Source organism: Arctopsyche grandis, chromosome 2 (genome assembly GCF_051622035.1).
Source record: "Arctopsyche grandis isolate Sample6627 chromosome 2, ASM5162203v2, whole genome shotgun sequence".
NCBI classification, from domain to species: domain Eukaryota; kingdom Metazoa; phylum Arthropoda; class Insecta; order Trichoptera; family Hydropsychidae; genus Arctopsyche; species Arctopsyche grandis.
Genome location: NC_135356.1, coordinates 19,108,965 through 19,133,956, shown reverse-complemented (window position 1 = coordinate 19,133,956; position 24,992 = coordinate 19,108,965). Strand labels below are relative to the sequence as shown.

Here is a 24,992-nt window from a genome sequence, read left to right as displayed (position 1 = left end):
TCTCAAATAATATCATTGATATACTTGCATATTGTTAAAAGGCTAAATTAGCTATTTCCGTCTATTATGTTTGAAACTATCAATTCCAATATCGGAATATTGCGCTAGTTAAATGATATTGTATTATAATTTATATACATATGTATCTGCTGAAAGTTGTCTATCTACCGTTAACAATGTTTTATTTACATTTAGTATACTTAGAAATAAAAACCATTATGTAATTTTTATTTTAGCCAGACTTTTCAGGTATACCTAAATCGTCCGCCTGCGTCCAAAAAAAATAATTACAATTATTTTATTTATATAAAAAAATTATAATAATTTTTGAAATTATTAATAAAATTAAACAAAATTCTTATTTGAAAATTGAATTGTTTGAAAAAATAAAATTTTTTCATGTTGCAAAAAAAATAATATTTTCGAAAACAAGTCATATTTTAATGATAGAAATGTATTTTTGTATTGTCTAAACTATAATCTGATAGTTATAATGTTATGTTGGCACTTTTGTTAAAAAATGTTTCACAAATAATGGCCAATAAACGTTTTTTCTACCAACAATCATGATATGACGACACGCATTAGAAATATCCTTATATGTATTAAGAATATTACACCAAAATTACTTAAATATAATATCTAAAAATTCGAGTACCAATGAAATTAAAGGTTTACTCCGCTCGACCGATCCTCGTTTTACCAAATTGAATTTTCTAAATTTCGCATCTGCTTGAATAACGGCTTGTATTTTACAAAAAATATTTTGTATGCATGTACATATGTGATATCTTTAATATATGAGAAATATTTTCATAGATTTTTAAGCTATACACCTTACAAATATTTTATAAAACGTTTGAAAATCAATTCTTACTATATTTTTTTTAATAGTTATTGTTTACCTCCTAAAATAAGCATTTCACTGTGTTAAACATTTTTGTTTATATGTTTTTTTATCACTAATACCAAGCAGACGAGGAATTTATAAATTCCGAGATGAATAATACGGTTTTTTAAACTTCATTCATTTTTCGAAATTAAGATAAACAAAATTAATTTTTAACCTAAATATAATGTCATTTTCTACAATGCTCTTGCATCATTCTGCTAGACTTCCAAAACCTAGATTCCAAAATTCACATGTTCGTAACTAGGGAATTAATATTTTTCCCATTCAAATGATTCTGAAGACTGTGGAATAAATGATAATTAGATAAGGAATATGGTGGGTTTCTTTCCCATTTAAACCCCTCCAGTCTTTGTAATGTCATCCTCGCTGTGTGTGGTCGAGCATTGTCCCTCACACATTTACTCTGCATGAGATTATACTTGGAAAATTGGTGATGAACCCATTGACCAAATTTGCTGACTTTCCAATGACACATAGAGGTCGATGAATGGTTGAAAGACCAAATCCAACCTTCTCGGCTAGTTTCTGAACATTTACTATAGGATTTTGTTCGACCAGGACTTTGTAGGACAACCGCGTTGAGCTCTACAGATCTTCCAAGATGAGGCTCATCTTTTAGACTAGTTTCCAGCTCGGAATTTTCGGAATTCATCCTCTTTATTTAGACTTCTTTTTTATTTGAACCGTTTATTTGCCTTTATTGAACTCATAAAGTAAAATATAACGTTGCAAAAATAACTTTTAAAATCACACTGCACTCTTCAAAACTTGGGCCAAGACCGAGAGCAATGTTTATTTACTACCTACTTCTAAAACAAGTTGATTCAGTTAGTTTATCCTATTTCCTTCGACCTTTAGTAAAAGATTTTACTTCCTCGGTAATCATAATAACATATTTAATTTTAATTTATTTGAAAATTTTGGAGATATATTTAAAAAGAGTGATCTTAATATAATATAATACATTCCAAATGAAACTTTAACTTTTGAATATTGCTCCAATTTTGACCAGATTTACATAGTAACTGGCTGTATTGATATTTATAACTACTTTACCTTAATTTTTGAATCTCATAGATATTCATTTCACATGTACGTATATGTATAATACAATTTATAGGCTATATGCAATTATGTATATGTAATACAATTATTTTAAGGATGAACCAGCTACTACTGTACTTATTACGCTTATTTAAATTTGAATGTAAACTTCTCTTGTTTGTTATTATGTATGTATATATGTATGTATGCATATGCTTTTGCAAACTCTCAATATGTCTAAACAGCAAAGGCATAATTTCACTTTTAAGATTTTCTCATACATATCTTACAGTTCCTAAGTTATGTGTTCAAAAATTATCGTAACCATACTGTATATTTCTTACTGCTCTTAAGTTTAGTTGAACATCTAACTTTTCTTAATCTCTTTAAGGTTTTTACTTGTGAGGTAGTATTATAAGCAGTATATCGTTAAAATTTTCATAATGAATAATTTGTTAAGCTTACATTTTCTTCGTTATATATAATACATACATATACTCTTAGTTAAGTTTTTCCTTTTGCTCATTTTGTTTATGTGGCTTGTGGTGTTGGAATATATTTCATATTACGTTTTTGTTTTATAAAACGCAACTTTTAGTTTATTAATTTACATATATTTAAGTCATAATTTTTATTGTGAAAGAATGAGAATTCGATTCTTTTATTTCACCATTGAAATTTACTTTTGTCAACCAAAATTAAATGATATACTTAGTATTGTTAAAAAAAACACATTTTAATGAATTTTGAATTTTAAACGATGGATATTTAACAATTATCTTTTTCTTTTCCTTACAAAACAAGTGTTGTGTTTCAGGTGTATCTTGTGTCAATTAATTTCTGTCTTACATCACCTTCACCTTATAATAAGTTAAAAATTCGTAATATTTCAATCGGAGTAAAAAATCATCTGAATCCGACTCCTTCTTATTATTTTCCTTAATTAATACATATTTTCACGGTATTAGTCAACTAGAGTTTCCAATTTTAATGCAGGAAATTCACTATTAAATTTAAATTGACTTATTTCTTAATAAAAATCATAGCTTTAAATTACATTGTTAATTAAATGATTGAATTGCAAGTATTTTGATGTCAATAACCGATTGTTTCCTATGTCTCATACTTTTTTTTATAAAATTGATTTGTTAGTGTATGAAATTCATACACATACACTATGAATGTACTTACTTTTTATTTATACCTATTTAATTAACAATAATGCAATACATTAGGTTACATGTCGATTTTTACTGATTTTTTAATTTTTTAAATCACTATTATTTGTATTAGTGGCATTTTTATACGTTGGCAAGAAAAGTCGATTTTACTAGTCGGAATCGAAGCATAAAGTAATGTTATGAGTCGGAGTCGATACAGCCGTACACCAATTTTTAAAACAGGCCTCATTGTTAAGTAGTATTTATATTCAAATATTTACCTACAACATTTGAAAGGTAATAAAATGTTAGAATACATATTATTAAAAAAACTGATTTATTTGTCTCATTGTACATATAATGTGCAAAAATGGAAAGTTTTTGATCTGTCACCAGACATATCACGCTACCACACATAGATTATCTAATTTTAGGAGTAATGAAACATATCACATTCCAATATTTACAATTTTGTATATTTATTAATATTATTATATTTAATGCATCATTTAAATATGAATGTTAACAACGAAAATATTTTAATGTAATTTTTCAACACTGTTCGCTTTTGAAATGTTCGCTTTTCTCATTTAATGTATTCATGGAGGAATATCAATGATATGAAACTATATTTTATGTTACTTTTTTAGCTGTAATCGAGTACACATGCATCAATGTACACATTTTTAAATACATGATTTTTGATCGAAAATAAACTCGTTGTATTATTATTTCTATCCTCTGTTTTCTATAGAATTATTTTTTATAGATTAAATATGTATGTACATAAATATAAATCGTATTTCTTATACACAGTGTATACATATGTATATGTACATACTTTGTGTATTATGTATATACAAATTTATTCTATAACTCATACAAAATGCATATATAGGTAAATTGAAACCGAAAACCAAGTGAACGTGCACAAAAAGCAATCATACATATATTTTTAATTCCCTTGAACTTCGCAGAAACTTCTCATTAATTCGTTTCGTTCTCCAGCTACTACGTGGTAATACATCATATCCGTCGTTGCTGGAATAGTTGGGACTTAATATACCTAGTAATTACGTATGTGGGAGATATCATTTGATAGTTGAACCTCCTGCCCGCACAGTTCTTTTTCGAATGGCTCCTATTCCAAGAGCTATTCGACTTCTTAATGAAATCGGTGCTGCCGAGACTGAATGTGATATTTTCCACCTTAGTGAGCGTAAATTGTCGGATATTACTCTAACCCATTTATCTGGTAGTCTGCGCTCATCATTGTTTTCATGATTGATTGTGATTTATGAGTGGAATTTTGATTAACTCTCTTCCATTTGGGCCTCACAGGGATGTTTTGTATTTGCAGTTGGTTCTTATTTATTGGAACTGGCTGTAGGTGCAAGGCATTCCTTATGTTATATTTTATATTTGCTATTATAATTGCTATTGTTTTTATGATTATTTATAAATGTATTATTGTCTGTGTATATACATACATATACATATGTTTATATTTATTTTAAAACTGCATGCCATATATAATATTCCGTTTGTTACAGACATTACTAACAAACTAACCAGTAGATTCTATGACAGAATCACTAATAACCATACTAACACACTTGTAAAGAGTCTCGGTGATTACAACAAAATGTCTATACCCTTCAGGTATAACACACAGATTACCTAAACACAATCTGCTTTAGGTCATCGACTTTAGAGAGTCTTTAATTAATATTATGTATTAGATGTATTATGAACGTTATGTATTAGATGTATTATTTATAAGGATTGTAAATAGGTTTTTGAGCTCTTTTTCCTATTATGCTTTAGATTAACATTAGAATAATATAATACTGTGATTACTAACCAAATTAAATTAAATTGTAAAATAGAAAATGATCAGTAGATCAGTAGCTATTAAAATAGATATAAGATGTATTGTGAACATAATTTCGTAATAATAAAAAGCATTTAAAAATCAAAAAAAATATATATATTTATTTTTCTTTCTCTCTTTTCTTTTATAAGACATTCCCTTTCTGTTTTTTTTTTACATACCTCTTATGCATTTTTACAATTTGTAATTATTATTAGTTGTTTGTGTATATAGTATGTATATATATATATATATATATATATATATATATATATATATATATATATATATATATATATATATATATATATATATAGATATATATATATATATATATATATATATATATATATATATATATATATATATATATATATATATATATATATATATATATATATATATGTTTTGTTTTTGTTATGTCCAATTTCTTTAGTTATTATTGTTTCTTTTCTTTTCTGTTATATTTTTGACCATTGTGGCGCATTAGAAATTCCTGTGATGCTACAATGGTCCAAACTTTAAATAAATACATTTTTGGTATTTGTTTCAAAATTACATATAAATTTTTCTTAAGATTTTCTCAACAATATACATACATTTATTTCAAATGTCATGACGTATTATTTTCATACTAGTACGTCTTAATATTTAGATTCTTCTTTTTTCCAATCGTCCAAAAGTTTTTAGATAATATTCTAATATTCGCATACCAGTATAATGACAAATCATAGCAGAAAAAAACATGCCATTATATTTGAATAATTAATTTATGTAAGTATGCTGATTGGAATACACGCATTCACCGAGGGACATAATGATACGTGCCGATCGACCAGCAACCGATATTATAGCCCCTATAGGCGTGGTGAAAAAGTTAATGAATAATCAATTTACTTGTAAAAAGTAACCCATGAATGCCCAACGATTTGGTAAAAAAATTAATTTCTGGATTTTTTACCGCACAAGCAAAAAATGACATTGAATAAAGTAGGATTAGCGAACAACGGTGGTCGTTTCTTAGGGACTTTAAAATAGCTGTTGTTAGCTGACTTGTCTGTACTGGAGGGACTGATTTAATTGATTCACTTTTTTTTAAATAGATTTAATAAAATATGTAGACAGTCATTTTTCTTATATGCACTTGTAAATATCCATTCAAAAATCTAAAATAATTAAATTTGGTATCCAATTACATTTTTATATTGGTACAATATTAAATTTCAAATGATATTAAATGACAGTAATGAAAATTAAGATCTGTGTATGTATGTAAATAGCACACATAAAAAATCTCAACAGTTTCTAAAATTATATTAAAAAAAACATGCAACACATCAATTGAGGAATATATTTATGCCTTTGATATTATTATATAAGCAATAATCGTGCAAATTTGGGAACCATTTTTTTATCTTTTACATATATATACATACTTACTTACATACTTTTATATATGTATTGTATATTACTAAAAATGGCTTAAATTCGATTATAATATATTTTTATTATTATTTATTTCATGTATTCATTTCAACCTCTAAACTTTTCGCCTATTTCAAGGTTTTTTTTTACTGGCTTAATTTTTTGTAGATACTTATGCTTTATTTTATATATCATATTATACATATATACATGCATAAGTATCTCACTTAAGGAATGAAAGTCTGTTTCAAAATTTTATATTAAATTATAATACGTAAACATTTTTTTTCATTAAATTCAAAATTCATCCAAAGCCCCTTTACTCTCCTTCAACTACATACAAATATTTAAGTTAGTTTAATGTCGCTTTATTTGTGTATGTAGTTTTTCATTTCATATTATCATTTTCCTTCAACACATTCTAATCCACAATCAAATATCAAAACTGTTATTACACTTGCCACAAGTTAATCTGCTCTTTATATCTTTTTATTAAACTGAAAATTACCATGTATGGTATTAAAATTTAACTTTTGTATAAATATATACACACTGCCTTTGGTGAAGTAATACAATTTTGTAATATACATATACATCTGTCAACCTTATTTAATATCACGATGTAGGTTTAAATTGATTGTTTTTTACTTAAAAATATATATTGCGTTCCTATAGAAAAACTTGGTTGTCGAGCGTGAGAAACGCTTCAAGATATTTCCAGTAATTAGTTTCTCGTTCGAGGACGTCAACTCTGGTCTTATGTACACCTCGGTAACCCAAGAACAAGGAGGAATGACATGCCGGTCGGCTGTTGTTACATGCCCAAGGGAAAATAGCCTATAAAAATATGCATTCTGTTGGGAATATATTCTCTTTGTTATACATATTTGAATCAGTTCTAAATTCTTTAATAAAATTCAAATTTGTTTTTCTCCTGTAATTAATTCAAAATATTTTTATAATTTATATCAATAACTAATATACGTATGTAATACCTACCTTTTTATTATTAATATTTTTTTTTTTTTATTGAATATGTTGAATTTTAAAAGGTTTTTTCGCTCAAAATTAAAAAAAAATGGCGGAAAAGCTTTTCAATATGTGTCATAATGTAATGTTAAAAAATAACTTAATATAATTAAAAAACAAATGATCAACAGCTTATTTATTACAGTTAAAATCACGGAACTTCCACAAAGGCGGCCATATCTTATATAGAAAATAATTTGACAGAATTTTTAAATAATTTCTAGTTATTCTATATTATAATAGAATTGAAAAGCATACTGATTGACTATGAATACAAATGCATTTGCAAATAAAAAAAAAACATTTAATTAAAAAAAAGTTTTTTAAAAACATACCTCTTGTATAATTTGTATATTAAATTATTATTTTGAATAAAAAAAACCAATATTTTTTTTACTACTGCCATCTATGTATAAAATTAATGACTACCAACTGTCGCCGAGATTAAAAATCTTCGGACCTGAAATCCTTCTTATACGATATTTTATCTCTATCGTAATGGCGGAGGCTCCATTTACTTTTTCCTGAATTTTTATTGTAAGTGAAATGTAAAGGAGGTATGTAAAAACCCTGCGCTGCAAACCAAGCGAGCGCATGCTCATTTCATAATTTTGTCTCGGCTTTTGCCATTTTAAACTTGCCAGAAAGATCCAACTCAATTTTAAGAATTGCCAATAATCAATGTACATCGAAACGTCATCTGCGCAACCCCATGAATATCTCGTCTTTCGTACATGCTGAAATTCAATCGAAATGAGCATGCAGCCGAGCAGTTTGCAATCATTTGCAGCAAACCCGAAAAAATAAGTGTTTTTTTTACTAAATTTTGATACAAAATGTTGTGAACCGGGATTGCGGTGCTGGGAATTTCCAATCCCGGGATCCCGGGATCCCGGTGCTAGCACCGGGATTTCAAATGTATAAGAAAAAAAGTTCAATTGCATGTTTTCATATTTCAAAAACGTTCAATTGCATTTTGCAAACTCTCCCGATGTTTCACGCAAAAAATACTCCCAAATTGGCGTACTAGTTTTCAGATTTTGGCTACATTCTTTAAGTTTTCGGTTAGCATCCATAAATTTTTAAGATTAAATAAAACACATCCGAAAATTTAATTAAATAAAGTAAAAAACATCGCTTTGATTCAGTGATTCGTTTTTTACAAATAGTTTGTACCGTCTAGTAATTATTCATCCAAACAATCCACCTAATATAAAAAAAAACTCCAATTACATTTACTTTATGTACAAAATTCGGATGTGAATTTGTGAACCTACGACTTTATCTATTTATTTGAGGAATATAACAAGGATAAAAAACCAAATTCGATAATCGAACATGTGTATGTACTAGGGTTTCTGACCCGGGTCGATCCGGGACAGACATTCCCGGGAATTCACGAAATTTTTGTTGTCCCGTGTCCCGGGAATTCTTATCTTTAATCCCGGGAATTGGATTTAAAAAAATCATGAAAACATACAACATTTTCACGACTTCACGAAGGGAAATAATAAATCAAATACACCAAGAATCGTAAAATATTCTCAAAAATTAAAATCGAAGAAAGAAAAAGCATAAAACTGATTTTTTTACACAAATGTTAAATAATTCTGATATTATACTGAACAAAACATTATTTAAATGTTGTAATAATAGCGAATGTACATATATCCTACGGTGAAACTATTATGAAGCGAGTATATCCTTATTGTATTGACGATTCCACGATGGAAGTAACTCTTGTAGATTCGGATGAAGATTAAACACTTGTGTATCTGACGATTAATGAAGAATTAAATAAGGACTTATCAAAGACGAATATACAAAATAACGTAAATAAAAATAACATTGACTTTAAAAAAGAAATTAAAATATACATGCTGACAGGAGAAAAAACAGATAATTTAAAATAAGAAGAGGTAATTAAAAATTGTTTTCGTCCCTTTTAACAATAAAACCAACTTCGACCGAAACTAAAAGAGTTTTTTCCATTGCTGGAAATTTTTGTACCAAATCTAGAATTAGACTTAATATTTTAGTATTTTTAAAAAGCTACTTTAAATAAGTTCACTTTTATATTTACATTTTTTCAAGTTAAAAGGTATATTATGTATTGTTTTGTAAATAAATAAATATTTTTTTATTAATAAAAAATATATTAAATTAAAAAAAAAAAGTTTTTTTTACATGTGTCCCGGGATCCCGGGAATCCCGGGAACGATCCTGAGCTCCGTCCCGTGTCCCGGGAATTGAAAAAGTCCGGGAAATCAGAAACCCTAGTATGTACATACACGTTCACACATACCGGCTATGAGCATTTTCAATACAAATTGAACACAAATGTAGGAAACACAATAAACATATAGACACTCACACAGAATTCCGTTCATACCATTTCGTGGAAACGGCAAGCCGGTGTCGAAACGGGTGGCAAACAAATGGACTATGACTGTCATTGCTCATCCCACCGTAATCCCGGTATTCAGACTAGTTTCAGCACCGAGATTCACAGTACCAGAAAGCACCGGGATCCCGGGATTAGAAGCCTTAGTACATATATATTTTTTATTTGATATTTTTACTTTATCTGTTATTATTAAATGCTGTTTTTTATGTTTATGTATGGATGTATTTATGTTTATGTTCAAATGTATTTTTTTTATGTATAATTGATGGGTGTATTATTTTCGTTGTGTTTAATTGTTATTTTGTTTTTTTTTGTGTTATGTTTTTTGACCATTGTGGCGCTTTAGGAATTCCTGTTATGGCACAATGGTCTGTTTAGAATAAAAATAAATAAAATAAAAAATAAATAAATATGTAAGTAAAGTTTGGCTGGGAGCAAACTTCGAAAACATCGAAAACAATTTATATGACGTCGATATCGATATCGTTAAATATATTTTCTTTTCGATTCAAACAAATTTAATAAAAAAACAAATTAATGTTTACTATTAGATTACAAATACCAAGTGAAGCTGGGTAAAACCACTAGTATAATATATGACGAAATATCCCTGCGAGGCACAAATGTAAGAGAGAAGATCAAAAATAATGATGAGCGCAGGCTACCAGACAAATAGGTTAGAATAATATCCAATAACCCACGCTCACTATGGTGGAAAATATCGCATCCAGGCCCAATCATAAATCATATTATAAAATGATGTCGTTGATTACATCATTACAGTTTGGCTATTGAATTAAATAATTTTTAATTTAGAAGAACAAAAATAATAAACGTTGAATGCAATGGATTTTTCTTATATGTTTTTTTATTACCAAAATTAGTAGTTATGAAAGTGAAATGTTCATTCAATTATATACTCTTTAGCATTTAATCGTTTTTATTAAAATCTAGAAGATTACCTCACCGCTTAGTAATCATAACTTATTATGAAATGACGGTAAGTTACTGTCGTAAAATTATAAAACGAGCTATTCTAACTATTAAATCTCTAGGCCCGGTTCGCTTAAGTACCTACATTTATATTATTCAAGTGTTAGAACTAGTATATGATCATCAAATGAAACATTTAATTTGAAATATAGTAGTACGTACATATGTATGTATTTTCAATGAATTGACCACATTTGTTTTTGTATTGTTTTATTTTGTTATACCTTAAATCACAATGTATTTATACAAACCAAATACTTTCATAAATTAGATGCACTTGTATATCTTTAACATTGGTTTCCAAACTGTGGTACGCCAGTAGAAACACTGCTCGGTGACCAAGGCCATCTTATCCAATAGGTAAAAAAATCAAAAACGCAACTAATAAATCAAATTTTCTATGATTGATATCAACTAGAACACGATGAAATGACTTTTTCACTAAAAATAATGAAAAACAAAACATCAACCGCAATTTATTATTTTCCTAGTAACCCATGTGTAATTTTTAAAACGGTTTTATCTTTAGGAATTTCATTAGGTTTCCATTACATTCAATCGCATGCTAGAAAACAAATATAATATATTATATCTATATATCATATGTTACAATGAATCTGTACTTCCCATTGAAATTATGCTTTTACTAGTAGAAGTATACTTTCCCCAACTCGGCATTTTTCAACAAAGTAGGACATTGAAGACATGCTGTCAACTTGGATGCTATGGGTAGATCATAACATTACCAATTGGAAGAAATGATTGAGGACTGCCCAATTTATTAGAAATATGGCATTCCATTCAGAAATCAAACGGTCCCCACTATGAAGCTGTATTTACATAAAATTGGAAAATTTTCATCAATTGTCATCAAATTAGCCTTCTAATGTAATTAAAAATTTATACACTGAAGAAGAAGACACAACACTAATAGAAGTAGCAGGAATAAATGTAAAGTATTCGAAAAATGAATTCCCTAAAACAGTGAAAGTATACTTTCATTGCTAGTATGAAATCACTGTAAAGTCTTTAATATATGCACCTAATTATTACCTTTTGACTTCATTTTCGATGCATTTCCCAGCCCGACGCAATTTTGGAACGTCATGTCAGCGTTGTAAATGGATTTTGAAGAAAAAAACTTCTCAAATAGATCTTTCACTAATTTACAATTCGTGATTCATTTATGTTTTCACTTTTTTTCTCATATTTACAAAGTAACATTCATTACGCAATTAGGAAATTGGACCCGGCAATATACTTACGATAAATTTATGCGAGAATTCAGGATTATTAAAACCAATATCGTAAATCTGCCCCTTATCATACTTGACGTCATATAAGTACATACATATGTATGTATATAAAAAGGAAAACCGCTAAGTTTTCAGCGTAAAATTTTATCCGGAATAAACTCAATCCAGTCGTGATTTGAAAGTGAATTTAAAAGTCAACGTTTCATTTATTTTTATTTTATTTCAATCGCAGCGACTTGATCACGCTTTGGCGTGAGATTGATTTATGCAAATCGTTCATTGATTATTATCATTAGATAATTACACACACAAGTAGTGCGAGACCTTGTTTACCTTAACGGTTCTTGCCTGTTGACACCTGGAAAATCTGGTTTTATCATTTCGTCTATGTCAATGCCATTTTTTTTTTCTTGCGCAATCGGCTATTATGCAATAGGAAAAAATTAAATCGCACACGTGAACACATCGGCGTGTAACATTTTATATGATATAACAGCGCTATGAAACATGCCTTGACGATTTTTGATATATGTACATAAATATATACGTAAAACACCAGTCGCTTTATAAATTATAGATACAATGTCGCGCTAAATTTCAATTTTCATATACATATAATACTATTGAATGAATGTGAAAATAATTCATGTGTTCCACGATTTAATAAGTTACATATAGTACATCTATGTTACAGTGTATTTACCGGCTGTGATATATTTTGACTAGTTAAAATGTGTTTCATCTATACCACGTAGTTATTTCATATGACGCAATGGATTTACAATCTGACTGGTCAGGATCAGTCAATATGTTTTCTGTTCTTCATTGCATTTCGTTTCTTTTTGTATATGATTCACATAACCTTGGCTTTCAATGCGATCTGATTTTGATGTATTTCATTCACAGTAATGCTTTTCGTAAAACGACACTTGACTAGTAATTTTAGTCGGAAAGTCACATTTTACTTTGAATACACTCTTCGGGCTATCGCAATTTAAAACTCTCTCCCATAATTTGCAATCGTAATCGCAAAGTAATATTAGCGCATTAAAAAAATCTTAATTGTCAAACCTAATACTACTGGCGAATATAATTACTGGCGAGCCTAGTGAAACTGTATTTTGCTGCCTGTAAAAACATATATATAATAGTTAGTTTGTATTCAAATATGAATTATCTAAAACGCTAGATAAAATGTACTAAAACTGATAATACAGATTTTATACCGTATTGCGCGTTTTGTACCATATTTATATCTAAAATTCTAGGATAGTAATTTTATTTGAAATAATTAATTTGCATTTAATAAATATTGAATTAAAAGTGTATGGAAAGATATTGGAAAATGTTTATGGAATGATTACTATGATGATCCCAGTACCACGCCGAAGATACAAGTATTGAAACGGAGAGTTCATTTAACGAGAATTGATGATAAATAATTCATGTTTAAAATTTGTAAATGATAGCAATCGCAAATCCGCGCCAAAGTTTTATCAACGCAAACAAAAGCAACGCTCTTTAGAAACTTGATCAAATTATTATAGTATTTTGTGTATAACATTTTGTATATATGTATATGTATGTATATTGTGTGTTTGTGAAGTTTGTGTGCGTATCCAATAAAACACAATCGAATACTTTCATTATAATTTTTAATTAAGATAACACACTTATTTTCAGTCATACTATATAATAACACAGCGTAAACTAAAAGATTACAATTAAAAATCAAAAGAAAAAAATGTATAGGGTTAGTCGCGAAGTAATTGGCAGTGCGGATCGTGTGCGACGACCACAAGGGCAATGTGACCGACGCACACACTCAACATCGAACCCTTCGCATATAAAGAATAAGAAAAAAAAATAATTTGTAAAATAAAACAATAAATAATTTTTTAACCACGAGATCTTCTACCATTAACGATCTTATTTCGTTCAAGCACAGCGTATATAGGAAGCTGGCGATTTTGTGTTGAATATAATAATAATATAATTATTGTGTTAGTAAAAATGAACTATAATAATAATAATAATAATAATAATTATAGTAAAATGAAAACTTTATACAATGAAAAGGATGCGACAGTCGTGTGGGGGTCCGACAGTCTCGACAAATCAAGTCAGGGCTGTCCAACTCGCGGGCAAACAATGCACGGTGCAAAATAAATACTGAGACCCACCGACGGGCCGGAGGCAAATTCAAGCGAAACTTATCCCGACTAGTACATATATTTTTATCAATTAATTATACACACACAAATATATATATATATAATTATTTAAGAATTTCCATAATCCTCCGCCTCCTCTCCCCCCAATCCCACGCTGTTGAGTGGTTTTGTTGAGAGAATGAGTGGTTGTTGTTCGTCATTGTCGCTTTAGCAGAAACGTTTAGCCTTGATTTTGTTCAGCGCGTTGTTCAAGTGGAGCAATTCGGTGTTCAGCTGAGTCACCAAGGTTTCCAAGCTGCTCACGGAGTCCAGTACTTCTACCCTTTCGGTGTGGGGGTTGAATCGCACTTCGAACGGGCGGGACATGGTGGATACCCAGCGTCTGCGAAATTCAGAAAAAAACTCATAATCAAGCTCAATACTTAAACCTAAACCCAAACTCCACGATCCAAAGTTGAAACGGATGTATTGATATAAGTAGAACTACGTACACTATAGCTTCAATACAAAATAGCTCGTCAATAGCTTCGATACAAAAACGTTATCGACATCTAAAATCAACATAAATCGGATATTTTCAATTTGCAATCAATCCGTAGAATTGCTTAAGTTACCCAACACGTGTATGAAATTTGTATAATATTCGAAATTTATTATGTCTATGCTTAAATGTTCGTTTGTAGCAGTAAAGCTCAAGTCGACAACTGCACGTAAACAGTGGTACGAAAAATATACTTCAATACATTCTACATGGACACATTCATATGTTCCGCAATGTGTATGTGACGTATGCGAAACAGCAGCGACCGACACGATCTATTCATATTATACGGCAGTACACGTCACCGAAACGTATCAAGCAGAATTAATTGGTTTCATTGTTTCGTGACGTCATAGTGGCGAGTGCACCCGTTCTAACTAAAGTGCCCATGTTAATAATTAAGCGTCATTTTGTGACAGTATTGCGCCGTATCACCGCACTCCGTAATACATATGTATGTAAGCCGATCTTGTCTTGCACTCATCCAAAACAAGTATGAACGTGCGGTGGTGTATAGTATGAATAGAAGTAGTCTTTTTCGTATAGTGTGAATAGAAGTAGTATTTTTCGAGGACGATGCTTTTTAAAAATAATACCTATCAAAAGCAAATTTGTGACAATTGATGTTTGTAAAACGACATAGCTGGTATGTACTTTTATATATGTATGGGATTTTAAGCTAATACAAAGGTGAGTCCACTTCAGCTTTGGTTAAAGATTTCGTCGAAGCTTACCTGAACTTATCTTTGGCGTCTTCGAAGCTTTCGGCGACGTAGTAGATCGGTTGATACTCTTGGTCCTGATAGGGTTGGACAGAAGTAGTGGCAGGATCGAAAGGTCTCAGCTCGGGCTTGTCACTGATGGCATGCAAAAGCTCACCATAAGATGACAAAAGCGCCGCTCCGTAGGCTTTCACCTGAGTATTTTCCTTGCAGAGGCCGAATTCAACCGTGAACCAGTAGACCTGTAACGAACCATCACAACGGTACCGTAAATGCAATGTTCCGACAAGCGGTTAAGGGTTAATCAAGGATCGCACAGCGAAACGCTGGATTGAGAACACGCGCAACGCACTGCAAAATTCATAGCAAATATGCACATATACGTATATATGTATATATATATATATATATATATATATATATATATATATATATATATATATATATATATATATATATATATATATATATATATATAATTCGCAAACATATAGCGCAACTTACGGTGGAGAGCTTTTCGATTTCGGAGTCGGAAGCGCCCAAGGATGCCAATCCAATTTCCTGGGAGAACTGGGCGAATCCTGGGTCGGCCAACAACGGCATGTGTCCGAGGAGTTCGTGGATGCAGTCGCTGAAAATGAAACGGACACATCTTTGAAATTCAATTTTCCGGGTAATATCAAAAGCGAAGTTTCAGCGAGGCCGATATTACATCGCTCGGAAAGTTCCCCTTCGTGTAATCGAATTACCGGTCCATTAAAATACGTCCCTGTGTTCCTTTAGCGACATCATACTGTAGCCGTAATTGTATCAATGATTTAAACCGTATTATGAATATTCGACGTTGACTATTTTGACAAGCCTCTTCTATGTTTTTCCAACTAGTTTCATACAATGAACTCTCTAAAATCAATACTAAATCATACTGATTTAATGTTTAATTAAAAATGAAGCACACTTTGAAATACGCGATATTAAAATCAAAGCCGTTTCAATATTTTATTGTATTACTCCTATATATTTTGCGTTTAGCAATATTTAACAAATACTGGTGGAATGTAATACAGTAAATTCTGGACATATCGAATTAAAATAAGTGATTAACAATTTTTCAATTAAGTTAAACAGAAAGTGTTTTTGGAACTGAAAATTGGACTTCTTAATAACTTTAATACTGTTTCGTTTGGCACTCAAGCCATAAAGTCAACATTCGATATGTTCCACGAAAAATCGCATTTTCTTTTGCGATTTCGGCGTTAAAAATCGTCGTTTTTTTGCTATTTCATCCATCAGCTGATTTCTATTCATCATTTTGACTGCATTTTGAAGAAATTGCCGTGAAAAAGGTACGCAAAAATCAAGGAACCTATATTGTAATTATGCATAGTTAATTTAAAAAGCGGTCTTATGAAATGCTTATTTGTTGCCTCGTTTATTTGAAACACGCTTCTATAATACAAATACTGAGTGCTGATTAATTTTTGTGGAAACCTAGTAAATATATACTAGTAAATTTTCAATGAATTCTTGCTTACGATTCAAATAACTTTTTTGATTAATTTCAATATGTGTATAAGATAATGGATTCGCTGTGAGTTGATCAAAAATTGTTTGCAAGTTTGAACCATATAAACAGAAATGCTAAAATATTATCAAAATTTATAATTTAAAATCTTCCGAGATTTATTTTTGTTTGTTTGAATGTGAAAAGCTTTCTTAGAGGAAATGGAGTTGGCGAAGTTACTTAAAATTACTTACGGTTCTGGGGTGTGGTATGGTGAGTTTCCGTGTCTGACGTATTGCGTAGATTGGAATATCCTGAAAGCGAGGGACGCCAGGAAGTCGCGGGAGGTCAAAAGTCCAGCCGCAGGCCTCAAAGTGAACCCAGTGTGCTTCCTGAGGAAACTGCTCATCTCCTCCAACTGAGGAATACGTTCAGTCACGAAGATCTTGTCAGCCTGGAGCAGGGCGAAGGCCCTACGGTACTCGATGCAGGCGTGCTTCGGCATCAGATCCAAAACGGTGTTGTACACCCTGGACCAGGTCTGGTTCTCGCTCTCGGTGTACTCGATGTACGGGATGGGATCTCCGTACTTGTATGCGAAAGCGATCTCGGCGATGGTCTTCCTGCGCTCGCGGTAATCCTTATCGGCGAATCCGGGGTGGTTCATGTCGAGCTCGGGCTCGTATTTGGTCAACAGATGGTTGCAACTGTCCAAGTCAGATGCGTGTCTTGGGAACCACGGATCCTTGGCCGACAGGTTGTTCTCGGTGAGGAGGTTCACTCCGACGAAAGAAGAGGATTGACGCAGGGCGCGGATCAATAAGAGAAGGTTGGCTCGTGACATGTTCACGTTGATGAGAACGTCGAAGAGGATGCCCTCGGTCTTTGAAGGGCGCGTTTCCAAATGGTTGACGACGCCTTTGTAGTTTTCGATGGTCTTGAGTATGCGACCAAGTGCACCCATGCCGTCCTTCATGCGCAACATAAGTGCAGCCTGTTGAATTACTTGTTCAGCGTCAGCAGATTCGCTGGCTGCATTCTGCAGGATTATTTCTTCTTCAGTAAGACCAGAATCTGAAATGACCATATATTCGACTTATACATATCTAATTGACATAAATTCCATAGATTTAAAGCCCCGAAGTACACAGCGTTTTACAGACACTAAAAGGAACGTTATTGAGGGGAGACGACCCTTGAAAAAAATCACAATTAATGTATCCAATATAATGTAAACGATTGGTAGCCACTAATACAATTTTAATGTAAACATATTTGTTTCTTTTTAATATCAAAATTTAATATCAAAATCATTTTCAATTTGATGTGATATATGTACATAATTTTAAAAAGTGTATACTATGAAGTGGCATCAATTATAGCCGTCATTCGATTCAACGAGTTGTTAAGCGAAGCTTTCACGCGCATGTAGGTCAGTAAAGGGGTGTTTTTTCAAAGCGAGCATTTTCTTATAAAATCTCAAATAATAATCGTCGGCTTTATATCCCGAGTGCTCTCTTAAAGTCGCTTTATTCCCCATTGAGAAAATAATCCCTCTCTTTCCTTCTACGTCTCTAGACATTACTTTGCCCTCGTAGTAGCTAAAGTGAGTGAGTGGGGTTGTACTAGTATGAGTTGAGAATCGCCGGGGCATTAAAGAATAAAAAAAAGTGTCTCGTTCCTCATCGGATTATCTTATGAACAATGGATGAGAGCGAAGCCGTCTAAAAGCTTCTTTCCCCGAAAAATGTATTAATGTATTGGGTACAGTGCGGTTCGAAAATCGCGAACTCACCTTCATCGGATTCTTGTTTGTGGCCTTCTTCGCCTCCTTGGGTTGGATCATCGGCTGTACAACACAAATACGACATCAAACACAAACAAAAACAAAAATAATAATAACGAGCAAAAAATTCAACAATCTTCATTCAACATATGCGATTTTTTTTACTGAGTATCACAGTCCATCCTGTGTAATAAAAATACAGAGTTATTGTACATCCAAACTATCTATAGGTATATATTATATAAATTTTTTTGACTCCTTTACATTTACATTTACCTCGATTTATATTCAAATTATTACTGAAATTTATAAGTATAACTACATATGTAACTGCAAACTGCATACAAAACGTTTCAATTGTAACTTTTTGAATACAAATCTAATTAAATTGTTTTATGTATGTATGTACATCTCAAAAGACGATCGTTTAGAGTTAGAATATCACATTCTAAATCTGTGATTTTTTCAAATAATGACAACTGGTGCTGGTGCTGGTTGAACGAAGAGTGTTTTTATAACAAAAAATTAAAATAAAAATCATGCCAACTTACCTAGATCTCCTTTGGAGGCATTGTCCATTGATTTATCATCAATTGTGGTTTCACAATCCAAACTCGAATCTAATTTTGAGTTTTAAATTAAAAATAAATAAACAAAAAAGCACAAAAATACGACATACAGAAACTAATGACATGCTCAAATTTAAACATTGATCTAGGATGATTAAAAGACTCACCATTGGCTCTTTGACGAGCCTCTTCGAGTACGCTCTGTTTGGTCTGCTTGACGACCAAAGTCTCAAAGCGAGCGTCGTCCACCAAAGAACGACGCCTGGAAGGATATCCATTCTGAAAGCAAAACGAAAATTTCCATTTGAGTTCTCTCCATATATATAATACGTTCACAGCTCAATGGGAGTGAACACTTCCGCTTGTCAACGACAGCTTCTCCCTCAGAGTTGGAAAAGCTGCCGACGCCAGAAGTACGAGAAAGTTATATTTAATTGTGGGGTGCCTTTTGTGCAAAGACTCGCTCGGCAACCCCAACCTATGTACGTCCGGTTCGAAAGTTCAACTCAATTTTCACAACGATTATCACAGAAAGGAAGTGAAACTACTAAAACCGAACTTTCCGCAAATGTAATGATTAATTTCAATTGTAAAAATGTACGTATATTATTTAATATATACAATAGCAGATAGGTATACTACATATAACTGTGTAAAATTGATGTGTAATGAAAGCATATTGTCTTTTATTTCGAAGGATTTATTTTCACTCTGCCGAGAGTCCCACGGGAAATCGGAAAATGGAACAAAATCGTCCAAGTATCTTATTGAACAAATCCGATTGAACGGTCACATTAAGCGACACACCCCCGCACAAAACCTTCACAGGATGCTGCAAAAGTAACGGATTCGTACATATGTATATACGATCTAATATGAATGAATTTAAAAAAATAAAATAAAGTAATGAATTCGAATAATTTTAAATTTCAATTGTTTTTCGCGTAAAAATTTGTTATTGATAGTAAAAATAACAAATAAAAACGATCAATTTACAATACGAATGACACTGAATGGAATCGAATATATAATGAATCTTTATGAATTTATTCATGTACATTCGAAATGTGTCAAAAATTGAATAGCTTCGAGACCTTTGCAGATTTTCGATCAACTATCTAACACGGTATGTAATATTTAGACTTTAGTACGTATTGCCGACTCAAATGAATATACGTATGTATTGATCGTTGCTCAATTGAGATTTTGCTCTTTTTGTGGTTTTAATTAGATTTTATAATAACGTGTTACGTGCAATGGCACGCAACGTGTTGTAACAGTTGTAATAGACGGCCACCGCATCTTCATCTTCATCATCGATCGGCACGCAATACATATAAAAATCAAATGAAATTTTTCGACCAGTTTTCGCTTTCACTGAAGAAAGTTCTGCGGGGTCAGTAAGGCAGTCGCCTCTTACCGACTCGTCGGTTACAACATTTTGGAGTCGTGGATGAGTAATGTCCGTCGATAGTGTCATCAGCCACGTCACGTACGCCACTGCCAACGACCACTTAAAAACTACCATCGATTTCAGATTTTTTTTTGTTGTAATATCATCTTTTTTTCTCGACCACTTGTTGCGTCACAGTGTTTTTGTTTACGTCCGAGAACACACGTGGTCAGATACTGAGTCACGAGCTGCGGTCAGTTTACGTCTCGGGCGAATGAACGCGTTCTATCAAAGACCTACATACATACATACATACATACATACATATGAAAATAGTGCATTTGACCAAAATGCAATGTAATTTCATTTAAATTTTTGAAAATTTCCATCAAATATGTTTTTATTTTCATACAATACTAATGCATGAATGTATGCATTTCAGATGATAATCATTCAGTTGAATATTTCATTTAAAAAATTGCAAATAAAAGTGTGGAAAATTTGTTCTAGAACTTTCGGTATAAAATAATGCTTTGAGTGATTTTTTAACGATTCTAATTCTCTTTTGTTGTATGTGTGTATTTAAATTCCAGAAAATAAGGCTTAAAAAGTGACATCTGATGAAGTGCGATCAAAATACAAAGTTGTAATTTATTTTTTTAAATTAATTTGACAATTTTAATATAAAATAATAATAACAATTCATCCACTTTATCTTGTCGTTATAAATTTTGATAATTTCACTTTTATTTTTCATTGAAAAGTCAATTTGCATGCATCTCAAAAACAATGCCGCTAAATGGCACGTGTGACATTGTCGTAGTGATTATTCTCTGAACAATAATATTTTCGACGTTAGTCACCGATGAATTTTACACTAACTCGTGTACAATAATTGTTATCGTGTAGAAACAATATGCCGATCGAAAATTAAATATTATATTTACATAACACACAAATAGAAAATGCAATTTCCGCTTTGTGACTTTGGGCGAAAATAATTGAAATGAATTTAACTATTGCTTTAAAATTAGACTCGGTTTGATATCAGAAATGAATAGTTTTCATTGTAATATGATTTTTTTAATAAAAATTTGAACCAAATATTAGTGAAATGCAATAAGTACGATTGTCATATCAAAACTGTAAGGTCAATTGACCTCGACGAATCGTAACTGTATTCGCACTCTATATACATATAAAACATACAAACAACAAACTGCTAAGGATTTAGTACGGAAAAAACAAGCGGGCGTTTAGCACTCTGTAAAGTAATAAGCGTTAGTTGATCTATTTTAATGCACAATTACCTTTCGAACCGCAATAGACAAGGTAACCGTGGCATTCACCGTGCATACTTGTCGTATCCGTTTCGATGTTGACGACAAAAACAACACTCTGTCGATCGTACTTGATCTGCTTAATTTTTTTGCCTTTTAGCTCGTTTGCATTTTGAAGAAAATTGCGAAACGCCTCTGCGCGTCGTGAGATCGCCGCGCAAATTTTGCGCGTTTATTTTTCTTTGCCGTTTAACCAAATTCGAATGTTATTTAATCGACCGCAATTGAGATCATCTGCTCGATGAGAGCCCGTCTCAAAGATTGCGTAATAATATATACTTCATAATCGACATTATTGCACGTCCGTTGTATAATTTCGATAAACGAATATGTTTTAATTTCGCTAAACGAATATATTTTTTTCTTCATATCGTAATGTAATTCAAAGTAAAAGATCGCATTTTTTTAGATTGTTCGAATCGTTTGACATTGTCCTGGTTTTTAAGTTTGAGCGTATTTATTGGGTATAAAATTGTTTTTAAATTAAACGGTCAGTGAGCGCGCTTCACTTTCAATATCCGTTCCGTTTCGATTACATTTAATGACGATTCCACTATTCAAAGTTAAAGGTTTTTTCGAAAATTAGACAACCTTGAAAGCACGTCCTTTTACAAATGGGTACGCGCTAAAATTGCAATCGCATATGAATATATTCGATATTAATATTGGCCATGAATATTCAAGTTTCACGATCAAGGAACGATTGTCAAATATATCAAAGCGAGATTTACAACAACAAAAAAATGTCGGGGTTTTTTTTAATTTTTTCCAAATGAAACGTATCGCGATTGCATAATTATATCATATTACATGGCGAGTTCAAAGTTACGCCCAATCAAAAACAGGTCTTCGACACCTTTTTTTCGTCCTTTGCGGTCACGACTCGGCGTTAGGAAAGACAGTGGTGTAGTTAAATACATTCGAGACTCAATTTTCAATATGATGTCACAATTGTGCGGTTAACTTTCATCGACATTGGTGGTTTCAACAGACCGGAATTGGAAATCCGTGCTTTACTACGACCACATTCACACAGTATACGAATATGGTCAAGTTGACAACGTGCTTTACAAATCCCCGAGAAATATACAATATCAGATTGAATTTATTACATTACAAAGTATCGAAAATGATAAATTGAATAAAAAAGAGCCTACAAAACGGTATACTATACGTCTAATTGAAAATCGTGACTCGTTAATCTACGCCCGTGTAAATTTGAACGCTTAAAATGTCAAGTATAGAATGTGATTTTATACCGGAAGTGGTATCTATAATGAGAAAAGTTCATTTGTTGATTGTGGAGTTGGCGTTTCCGGTTGGAAAATTCGTAATTTTCTACCACGCCCTCGGTCATTTTCCAGTAGCGGCCTCTGCGACGACCCGATTGCCGCGACGATCTCTTTCTGGGATTGTCGTGTGCGATTTTTTGCATTGAATTCGATCGAATTTGGTCGTTTTGCAACAGTGGCCAAGTGGTTAGCGTGACTAGATCGATCGATAAACCTGGCGCGACCCTGATCGATCATTTGCATCGAGTTTCGTAACGCGCGAACCGAAGAAAACGGCCGAGGATAAACCGAGAAGTCCCTTCACGCAATTGCTGAATTTTTATCTGCAATTAATAGATCCGATTTGCATTATTTTAATTTATGCATCATTCTTTGTTTCCGATCGATCAAATCAGTATGTTTTCGACCTTTCCTTATACCTTTTCTTATACTGTAACCCAACGACCTTTCCTTATAGGGTTACTTATAATCATAAGCGCATATTTTTTTTTATTAAAGTTTATACATATTTAAATTTGATTAAAATTTCAATTTGTATGGATTATTGATTTTATTATATTTTCTATCTGAATATTTCTATCTAACATTTTAAAATAGAGGAATATATGACGCATACAATTAGTTTTAATATATGTAAGTGAATGGATTGAAATTTTATTCTTATGAAATATTTTTCGTGTTAATTTGATCATATTCATTTCAATATTGTACTTATTTTAATAAATTAAAAATTTGAGTGTAGATTTTATTGTGAAGAATTTGGAATTGATCTAAATTTTCAGTTTCTATTCGTATGGACTTGTTTGTGATTATGGCAATATTATTATTAATTAGGCATGTAATACATTTTGACGTGGAATTATTGAGAAAATTCTAATATGGAAGTGTTCTCGATAAGATTCGAACTTAATATGGGGGAAACTTTTGTCTCGTTTGAAACGCGAGTGCGATTTTCGGAAGTAGAGCGGTTCGACCGCTCTGAGGACAAGGTCGGCCATTGCAGCGGGCAATTCGAACCGCATAGCGTTTTCATTTTTTTCTTCCTCGCATCGCGATTAAACAACAAACAAATAATTGAAAATAATTACCTCGATGCTGTATGATTTTTTGATGGCGAACATCTCGCGGTTCTTCTGGGCTGCTGCTACGGTCATCATCTTGACTGAGTGTGTTTGTGTTACTTCGGATAAATTACAATGGGGACTTTGATCGTACGCGGACCGCGCTTTTTTCAAATTTCGATTTCAGCCTAAGACGTAAAGGGGTGCGTCACTGCTGAATTCTACCGGTAATTCCGTCTCTTGCTCCTCAAATGTGGTCGACCACTGGCTGCTGTGATAGAGCCTGTCTGTCGGCGAAATTGCCAGGAGCGGCGACTACGGGTCACCGGTCTGTCTGCGGTCGCAAACGAGTCAATGTGAGACGTCGGACCGCGAAACGCGCTTAAGTACCTCGTCGGGGAACTCCCCCTCTATACGACCCAACCCCTCCCCCCATAGTCGAGAGGGGGGTGCGTGGGTGAGGGGAGACGGGGAGGGACGGCCGCTTATACGCATCACGCCGCTTAATGG

General features: G+C 32.0%; 1 protein-coding gene across 2 annotated transcripts; it reads right to left on the bottom strand.

Annotated features, from left to right (window-relative positions):
• Positions 1-13,858: 13,858 nt before the first annotated feature.
• On the bottom strand, positions 13,859-24,578 carry ple (tyrosine hydroxylase ple). Of its 2 annotated transcripts, XM_077445007.1 has the most exons (6): positions 24,510-24,578; positions 19,564-19,675; positions 17,296-18,115; positions 16,042-16,168; positions 15,550-15,779; positions 13,859-14,656 (listed from the first exon to the last, which is right to left on the bottom strand). In XM_077445007.1, exons 1-6 carry the CDS (start codon positions 24,576-24,578, stop codon positions 14,482-14,484), a joined length of 1,533 nt encoding a protein of 510 aa, XP_077301133.1. In that variant the 3' UTR covers positions 13,859-14,481. The 2 variants fall into 2 exon arrangements, with proteins under 2 accessions (XP_077301133.1, XP_077301140.1); XM_077445014.1 differs by lacking the exons at positions 19,564-19,675; positions 24,510-24,578 and adding an exon at positions 18,837-18,851.
• Positions 24,579-24,992: the final 414 nt, after the last annotated feature.

Bases quoted from the DNA above. Each gene is read 5' to 3' on its own strand.
- ple (XM_077445007.1), bottom strand. From the start codon at position 24,578: ATGATGACCGTAGCAGCAGCCCAGAAGAACCGCGAGATGTTCGCCATC. The intron at 16,169-17,295 runs GTAAGTAATTTT...TTTCATTTTCAG, and splicing joins CCATACCACACCCCAGAACC to CGACTGCATCCACGAACTCC. The intron at 15,780-16,041 runs GTAAGTTGCGCT...GGTTCGTTACAG, and splicing joins AAATCGAAAAGCTCTCCACC to GTCTACTGGTTCACGGTTGA.